The sequence below is a fragment of the Meles meles genome, chromosome 8, assembly GCF_922984935.1.
Source record: "Meles meles chromosome 8, mMelMel3.1 paternal haplotype, whole genome shotgun sequence".
Classification (NCBI taxonomy): Eukaryota; Metazoa; Chordata; class Mammalia; order Carnivora; family Mustelidae; genus Meles; species Meles meles.
In genome coordinates this window covers 100,334,861-100,344,405 of record NC_060073.1, presented here as the reverse complement: position 1 = coordinate 100,344,405, position 9,545 = coordinate 100,334,861, and the positions used below count along the sequence as shown (strand labels likewise).

The 9,545-nt window shown below is 38.2% G+C and overlaps 1 protein-coding gene across 1 annotated transcript; it reads right to left on the bottom strand.

Moving 5' to 3' along the window:
* Window positions 1-4,671: 4,671 nt before the first annotated feature.
* Window positions 4,672-5,604, bottom strand: LOC123949038 (olfactory receptor 8B3-like). Its single transcript, XM_046016322.1, has one exon. It carries the CDS (start codon window positions 5,602-5,604, stop codon window positions 4,672-4,674), a length of 933 nt encoding a protein of 310 aa, XP_045872278.1.
* Window positions 5,605-9,545: the final 3,941 nt, after the last annotated feature.

Genomic DNA, 9,545 nt, shown 5'->3' with positions numbered 1-9,545 from the left:
AATATGTAACCAGAATATCTCAGCAAACAAAAATACAGGGCCAGATGGCTTCACAGGCAAATTCTACCAAACACCCAAACAAGAGTTACTACTTATTCTTCTTAAATTATTCCAAAATATAAAAAAGGAAAGAAAACTTCCAAATTCATTTTATGAGAACAGATTCAACCTGAAACCAAACCCAGGTAAAGATACCACTGAAAGAGAGAACTACAGGCCAACATCCCTGATGAATATACATGCAAAAACTCAATAAAGTACTAGCAAACCAAATCCAACAACACATTTACTGAAAGTTACCAGAAGGGGGTAGTGGGGGGCTGGATAAGAATCAGGTTTTGGGGCACCTGGGTGGCTCAGTGGGTTAAGCCGCTGCCTTCGGCTCGGTCATGATCTCGGGGTACTGGGATCGAGTCCCGCATAAGGCTCTCTGCTCAGCAGGGAGCCTGCTTCCCCCTCTCTCTCTGCCTGCCTCTCTATCTACTTGTGATCTCTCTCTGTCAAATAAATAAATAAAATCTTTAAAAAAAAAGAATCAGGTTTTGCATGGAAATGTTGAATCACTATATTGTACACCTGAAACCAATATTACACTTTAGGGTAACTATCTGAATTTAAATAAAAACTTTCTTAAAAAGTGGGTTGCATTCCCTGCCTTAGTTTTTACACAGAGATCTTATAAAACACAAGACCAAAGACCTTGTATGTGTGTGAGCGTGTGTGTATAGAAAGGCAGTATAAACAAGTGAGTGATGGAGATCTATAAATTTGGGGCTTAGAAATTAAAGGAATATAGAAATCAAAACCCCCTTTATTCCTGTTTTTTATCAGCCTTTAACTGTAGTACACTCTAATCATTCCAAATTTGATCCTCAGCAGCAATAGCAGCTTGCTTAGAGAAAGGGTCCATTAAACAAAATCAGGATGTAATCAGGGAACTTTCTTTAACTAGGAGGACCATTTTCCATTAAGCACTGAAACGCGAAGTGTTCACACTGACTTAGAAACGTCTCTGTGCTAGTTCACAGGTCCCAGCGAATCTCACGGCTTACCTGTTTAACTAAGATATCATCTATATCTATCTCTCATCTATCTATCTATCTATCTATCTATCTATCTATCTATGTATGTTTTTTTTCTCATTATTTCATTGATTCCATTCAGATAACTCAAGAAAACAAAAACTGTTAAAGATAACTCTATGTTTTAAACGTAAACCACCCTAACTTGATTCCCTTCCTTTGAGAGAAGTCCAAATAGAGCTTGTGTTGCTAACTAAAAGTTATAGATAAGTTGTTTTATTTATTTATTTATTTATAAAGATTTTTATTCATTTGGGGCACCTGGGTGGCACACTTGGTTAAGCGTCTGCCTTGGGCTCAGGTAATGATCCCAGGGTCCTGGGATGGAGCGCTGCATCGGGCTCCCTGCTCAGCAGGGCGTCTGCTTCTTCCTCTGCCTCTCCCCCATTCATGCTTGTGTGCTCTCTCTTTCTCTCTGAAATAAATAAATAAAATCTTAAAAATAATTTTTTTAAAGAGTTTATTTATTCATTTGAGAAAGAGGGAGAGCATGAGCGTGGGGAAGGGCAAAGGGAGAGGAAAAAGCAGAGTCCCCACTGAGCAGGGAACCTGACACTAGGCTCAAAAGACCTGAGCCTAAGGCAGTCTCTTAATTGTCTGAGCAGTTCAGATGCCCCGAGTCTCTTTCTTAAAGCTTTGCCAAACCTAGATTTAATAAGCTTTATTTAAACTTTCGTTAATTTTTTTCAAAAATAACCAGGAAAAAATGGAAACTAGTTTGAAAGAAAGCTTACCTTCTCTAAAAATGAAACAATTTTAACTTGTATTTTCAGACTTCTCAAATGAAAGATTAGTGGCCAGGTTTAACACATATTTGTGGAATCCTCAAATAGTGATAAAATAAAAACAGAGTGGATGGACACACCTCTGCAATGTCTATAGAGGTCCCCAAATAGCACAAGTATTATTTACTTATATAGATACACTTCAATCTCAATAAGGAAAACAATTTAATCAAAACAGACAGTAGAGGAGCCTGGGTGGGTCACTTGGTTGAACATCTGACTCTTGATTTTGGCTCAGGTCCTGATCTCAGGGTCATGAGCTTGGGCCCTGCCTGGGGCTCCATTCTGGGTTTGAAGTTGGCTTGGAATTCTCTCTCTCCCTCTCTTCCTCTGCCCCTGTTCCCCTCCCTTTCTTAAAAAAAAAAAAAAAGAAAGAAAAGAAAAGAAAAGGAAAAAGAAAAGGGATGGTAAATAAATGAAAAGAAAGAAAGAAAGAAAACACCAACATAGATCAACCATTTTATATAAATAAACATGTGAAACTCAAGCATATTAATATTGGAGTTAGGAGATGTGGTTATAAGTAGTCATGCAAAACATCTACCAACAAACCGGGGAACACACCAGTCATGCCAACTTTCACAGTATCTACATCTTAAGTGGAGATTAGAAAACAATTAAATTGAAAATATTATTAAAGTTATCTTACAAAATGTAGACATTATCCCTTGGTTAAGATCAAGGATTTTTAGAGTAAAATTTTTTTTTGTCTTTCCTCAAAAGAAAAATAATCTGACATCCTATTACAGAAAAGACACTGTCATAATTTGATTTGGTTACTCATTGAAAGTTTCTTCCAAATTGTCATTGCTTCCCTAACTGCAACTTGAGGGTTTTGTACCTTAAATAGGTAAGAAGTAGCATATAAAAGCCCCAAAAAACAGGACCAAATTAATTGTTCTCATGTCTTCAAGTCCTGGGGAGGTGAACTTTATTTTTTTTTATACCAAATAACTTGAGAAATCCTGTGATCCCCATAATATTTCTAGGGCCTTCCAGGAAGAGAGGAGAATCGTAAGAATGGACTTTTATTATATATCATTTTGCTTTCTGGATTCCTTCTTCCTAAATTGAGTTTTAATTACTATTCACTACTTTATCTTTTGAAATATCCTCTATTTACTAGTCCCCCAAATGTGACCAGAGCTTTCCACTTCATTCCTCCAAACACTACCACTGTCTGCACACTGTACATTGTAAATCTTATGAAAACTTTATGGACAGTATTTTTATAGCACTATATAGAACAGGATTAAAACTGACTTTGAAATGTGGTTTAAATCCTCATGATCACTCTGCATACCAAGGCCTTATATTTACTGGGCATGTACCTTGTTGAACCCTGGCCTGATTATACGTTCTGGCCCCCTTTCCCTCCTATGCCTTGCTCTGTGAATTACAAGTATGTGAAAACATCCCAAATTAATTTTTTAAAGTATTTATTTACTTAGTATTGTGTTATGTTAGTCACCATACAGTACATCATTAGTTTTTGATATAGTGTTCCATGATTCATTGTTTGCATATAACACCCAGTGCTCCATGCAATACGTGCCCTCCTTAATACCCATCACCAAGCTCATCCATCCCCCAAACCCCTCCCCTCTAAAACCCTCAGTTTGTTTCTTGGAGTCCATAGTCTCTCATGGTTCATCTCCCCCTCCGATTTCTCTCCCCTTCTTTTTTCCCTTCCTTCCCCTAATGTCCTACATGCTTTTAAATTCCAGTTAGTTAACATACAGTGTAATATTGGTTTCAGGTGTACAATACAGTGATTTAACACTTCTGTACATACATCACTCAGTGCTCGTCACAAGCGTATTCCTTGACCCCCATCACAAATTCATTTTGTTTGATTTTGAAGAAGTAACATTTCATTTGAGGCAATCATTTCTGAACTGTACTTGCCCCCAAAGCCTTCCCTTTCCCAATGCGGGGGTGGGGGGGAATATTGAACTGTTTTCCCAAACAAAAAAACAAATAAAAGTAATACCCACCCCAAGAGAAATTCATGTATCATCCTGGAACAAAGCACAACCAATTTTCAAGTTGGAAATGTTTTCTTGTTTTCCATGCTTATGGAAACAACAAGTAATGGAATAAAGTAGAAGCAAAGCACACTACAAACAGTGGTCGGCTTGAAGTCAGAAGACGAAGAATTTAGACTTTTTCCTTCAGAAGACAGAGAATTGTAGGTCACTAGCCACACTCAGCTTTACTTTCCAATCCATGGAATAAACATATTTTGACAACCTGTTATGTGCAGGGTTGACCATGCAAAGGTAAGAAAAGTCTTTGGAAAAGAAGACATGATGCACAGTGTTTATAGATGCAAAGTCATTTCTACTTGACAGTCCTTATGAAACTTCCATCTCTGGCATGAAAGGGGACACATTCTTGTTCAGTGAATGACGGAAGGTTGAGAGTAGGAAGACATTGTCCCCTTCATGCTGCCAAGGCAAGGGGCAGAGACAGTACATCATTCAAATGTTCCTTGATCTGATCATTAGTAGACAAGTCTTCTATTTCCAGAAGGAAAAATATAAGTTCAAATGATAGAGCAAAAAAACTGATAATAAATTTTTTCATAATATTATTACCAAATGAAAAAAAAGGGAGAGGAAAGTGTGCTAATGGTGAAGAGAGACCTACTCTACAAAAAGCAAAAATAAATTATTGAGAGAAGATCCAACTTTTCTTCAGCATGATAAGAAAGGAATAGGATAAGCAGGATGCCAATAAAGTTACTGTAATAAAAAACAGAAGCTCTCCCTCCTGTGACTAACTGCTGACACTGTTTCTGATCAAAACACTCTCCTACTCACAATTTTTCTCACACCAAGTTTAACATCTTTGTTTCTCAAGCTGTAAATGAAGGGGTTCATCATGGGAACCACATTGGTATAAAAGACAGAGGAGATTTTCCCCTTATCCATAGACCCAGCAGAAGATGGTTTAAGATACATAAAAGCAAAGGAGCCAAAGAAGAGAGAAACAGCAATTATGTGGGAGCTGCACGTGCTGAAGGCTTTGGACCTCCCCTCAGTGGAGCTCATGCGCACGATGCTGGACAGGATGAAACCATAGGAGACAAAGATGGTGACACTGGGCACAATCACATTGATGCCTGCCACAATGAAAACCACCAGCTCATTCACGTAGGTGCTGGTGCAGGAGAGCTGGAGCAGAGGGAGGATGTCACACAAATAATGGTTGATGGTGTTTGCATCACAGAAGGTCAGTCTCAGCATGCATCCTGTGTGAGCCATGGCACCCGAAAATGCCATAAAATATGAACCAAGCATAAGGCTGGAACATAATTTAGGGGACATGGCAACATTATATAAGAGGGGGTTACAGATGGCCACATAGCGATCATAGGCCATTGATGTCAGCACATAACATTCAGAAATAGCAAAAAACCCGAAAAAGTAAAACTGGGTCATGCATCCCCTGTAGGAGATAATATTCTTCTTTGATGTGAAGTTAATCAGCATTTTAGGTGTAAACACAGAAGAATAACAGAGGTCTATGAAGGACAAATTGAAGAGGAAAAAGTACATGGGGGTGTGCAGGTGTGAACTGAGCCCTATTAGAATTATCAAGCACAAATTTCCCAACATAGTGACCATGTACATGACTAGAAACAGACAGAAGAGGGGGAGCTGGAGATCTGGACGATCTGTGAGCCCCACCAGAATGAATTCAGTCACAAAGGAAGCATTTCCAGGAGCCATTCTTCTCTAAGGGGATCTGTGAGCACAGAAAAATAGGGTTACATAAGGAAACAACTCAGCTCTCCTTGCAAGATCTTGTACTGAGGAGAGTGTACACACTGGAAATGCCTGAGACTCACCCAACCTAGACACAAAGAATCTGTCTTTACCACTATCATGACCCTGAGGCACACTAATTAATTCTCCCTTTATTAAAGTCCTTATAAGTTAAACTTATCAAAGCACATCACAAATTTAGCCTGGAGAGGCAAGTTCTTTGAACTTGGTCTTTGGAAACATGACTCCTGCAAAAATCAAGGAGAACGGAGAAGCTGAGACCAGAACAGAATCATCCTTCTCACCATTTCTTCATTCACTTGACCCTCTCCTTACCAGGAAAATTAGAGGTAGAATCCTTAGTAACCCCATGCTGGCCTCCAATGCAGATTACACTTGATGGAGTGAGAATTAAGAATACTCTTTGTTACCTAAATGAGGGACCAGGGTCTAGGGGCTGAGTTACTGCCCCATGTCACAGAGTAAAAGCCATAAATCCAAAAGAGTGAGAATTCCATCCAGAGAGAGGGAGCTTACTGATGGAGAAACCGCATCCCCTGTGCCCCTAATCTCTGAACATTCCCTTATCTCCCCAAACACATTCTCTTGCCAGCTTCACTTGAATGTCAATACCGCACAAAATGGGAAAGAAAGTGGCATAGCTCAGACCTCTGAACTTCCATCTCAGAAGCAAGAATGTATTATTATAAATGGAATTCAGATACTCACTCAGCCTCCTGTGGTCAGAAAGCCTCAGAGTTCTCTTATCCTTGGTACTTACCCCACTCCTGGGGTAATTTACCTTTACGCCTGTCCTTTCCAGGACAGGCTTTGATTCTCTTATCCTTGGTACTTACCCCACTCCTGGGGTAATTTACCTTTACGCCTGTCCTTCCAGAGGCTTTGATTCTAAGAGGATTCAGCCTGACTGAAATTCAGATATACCTTTGAAATCCTTCTGATCGTACTTTCTGATTATGACTTTGAGTCCTCTTGAGAAGCAGAGAAAAATAAAGCCTTTATTATTACCACATTTACTACTTGATTGGACATAGATTTAAAATGCGTTTAAGGGTATAATGCACTTGGTTATAAACAGGGTAGAAGCTTGCTCAGCCTTTCCCTCAGGGAACAGATTTTATGTGTAAACAAATAAAGAGATTGTGTACCCTGGGCCATGACATGTCTTTAGTTCCTTAGGGACTCAATAGTTCACTCATCTTCATTTCACTCTAGGGATTATCCATCCCTAGATTCAAAGTAAAGTCCCTTCTTCCCCTTGCCTTCATCTCTGAATGGAAATCTACAGTGTTGTTTCATTCCTTCTTTGTTCACGTATCCTAAATGGGCTTTTTTTCTGCAAGGGTTCTGCCTCTAAGAAATAAGGACTCCTTATTTCTTAGTCTCAATTTTTTAAAGATTGCAATAACTCAGTTGTTCTCTTTCCTGGAATATCTCTAAAATAATTTGCAATTCTGTATGTTCCTTCTCACATTTATAATTTTAATCACCTACTGGAAATTTCTACCTGACCCGCTTATTAGCTTTAAATGCTTATTAGCATTTTATGCAACACTTCAGTAATGGGGTTATCAATTTCTTTTCATCATAGAAAATAGTAGGGGCAATGGAGGTAGAGCTTATGTATATGAGCCCATCTTCCTACTTCCATGGTCACTCCCGGTAATACCTTGGACAAGTTAGTTAACTTCTGTTTCTCTGGTTCATTTTTGTATAATAAGGATGACAAAAATAGCATCTCTTTCATTGGGTTGTTGTGTTAATTAAATCTTTGTCTTATGTTTTTAAAGTTTTTATTTAAATTCCACTTAGTTAAACTACAGTGTAATATTAGTTTCAGGCTTACAATATAAGGATTCAACACTTCCATACAACACCTGGTGTTCAACACGCCAAGTGCACTCCTTCATCCCTATCACCTAATGCACCCATCCCCCGACCCACCTCCCCTCTAGGAACCATCAGTTTGTTCTCTATAGTTAAGAGTCTGTTTCTTGATTTGTCTCTTTCTCTCTCTTTCTCTCTCTCTCTCTCTCTCTCTTTAATAATATCATTAGAACAGTGCCTGGCATATAATGATAGTCAATAAATGTCAGTGGTCATTATTTTTACCCTTATGAATACATCATAATACTCATCAGACTTTTTTCCCCCTTAATTCCTATGTTCTCCTATAAACTTTAAGTTCTATAAGGACAAACATCTCCTCTGTCTTGCTTAGTAATTTTCTCCTGTGGTTAAGATCAGTGCAGAGCATACAGAAGAAATTCAATAAATGTTTCTGAAAATCTTGTTATTATTTGGATGCAAATATTCAGAAAACATTCCACATTCCTCACCTTCCAAGAAACAATGCCTATGACCATAGTGACTTCTGTCCTTGTCCCTCAGCCACCACGCAGGCTCTTTGAGTTTAACTGAACTGTACTGCTAAACTCTAGCACTTTCCCACATAGTCCCTCTTATTCAGCCATGTGCACTGCTGCTAGAATAATCTTTGAAAGCAAAACTCTGTCCCTCCTCAGTTTAAGAACTTTCAGAGTTTTCCATTACCCATTCGGCAACCAATATTTTGTAATAAAAGTGTAAGTCTCGAAATTATGATTAATTCTTGGATAAAATTAAAGAAGAAATTGAGTCAGAGTTCTACTTAGTAGGAAGACTTGAAAGAACTATTTTGATTATGTATTGTACACACATTAAGTGTTATACAAACTTCTGGCATTTTACAAATAAAAGAAAAAAATATTGGAGAATGTTTTTATTTCTAAGACTATAGGGCATATTGAACAAAGATTATATTCCAGCAGAACCAAAGATAATAGTTAAAATTTAAGTTTAAATCTGCACAAACTTACTATCTCCTCATGATAAATTACAGTCTCTCTCCTCAGTGTTTTCCAAAAGGGAATAAGAATTTCATGACAATGGTCATTTATTTAAATAACATATTTTTTATTTAATATCCTGGGAAGATAACCTTAAACCTGTGTTACTAGTTGGAAAGTTTCTAGCTTCAAGTTACAGAATGCTCAATTAAAAACCCACTTTAAACAGGAGCTTGTTTCTCTTACCTAGCTTAAAACTAGATTATCCTAGGTTTGGTTCAGCAACTAATCATTCTCATCAAGAATTCAGTCTCTTCCGTTTCCCCATCCTCATTTGTTGGCCTTCCTTCTCAGGCTTGGTATTTCAGGGTCACGGAACAGTCGCCATAGCTCCAGGAATGACATCTAAACACCAATATATCCAAAGAAGAAAACAAGGAACAAGGCAAAAGAATTCTTTCACATATTTCCTTGTAGTATGAAGTAAATCATCTCCAGATGCCAATAGATTACGTCCTTAATGGCTTTGCAGTCATATGGCTGTGCCACATGGCCAACACAGCTGCAAGGAAAACTGACAAAAATAAGAATCTCCCATTTTCAGCCTCTATCAAAGAAAAGGAAGTTTCTGTCATTAAGAATATTGGGAGGAGTAATACCTATTGTATAGAGCATCAACACAATCTGCCACCTATGAAGAGTTTGTAAAAGGTATTTAGAACAGGGATTGTGTTTGTTTGTTTGTTTTTAAGATTTTATTCATTTGTTTAACAGATAGAGATCACAAGTTGGCAGAGAGGCAGGCAGAGAGAGAGGAAGAAGCAGGCTCCCTGCTGAGCAGAGAGCCCTGATGCTGGGCTCCATCCCAAGACCCCAGGATCATGACTCGAGCCGAAGGCAGAGGCTTTAACCCACTGAGCCAGCCAGGGGCCAGGATTGTGTTTTTCAGTTTAAATATAGAATATAATTGTTCTTTTTTAAAGTAAATTCACTGTTTTAATCTTTAAATCAACCCAATTGACTCAAGATAGTCAAATCATGTTGTAAATGTATTTA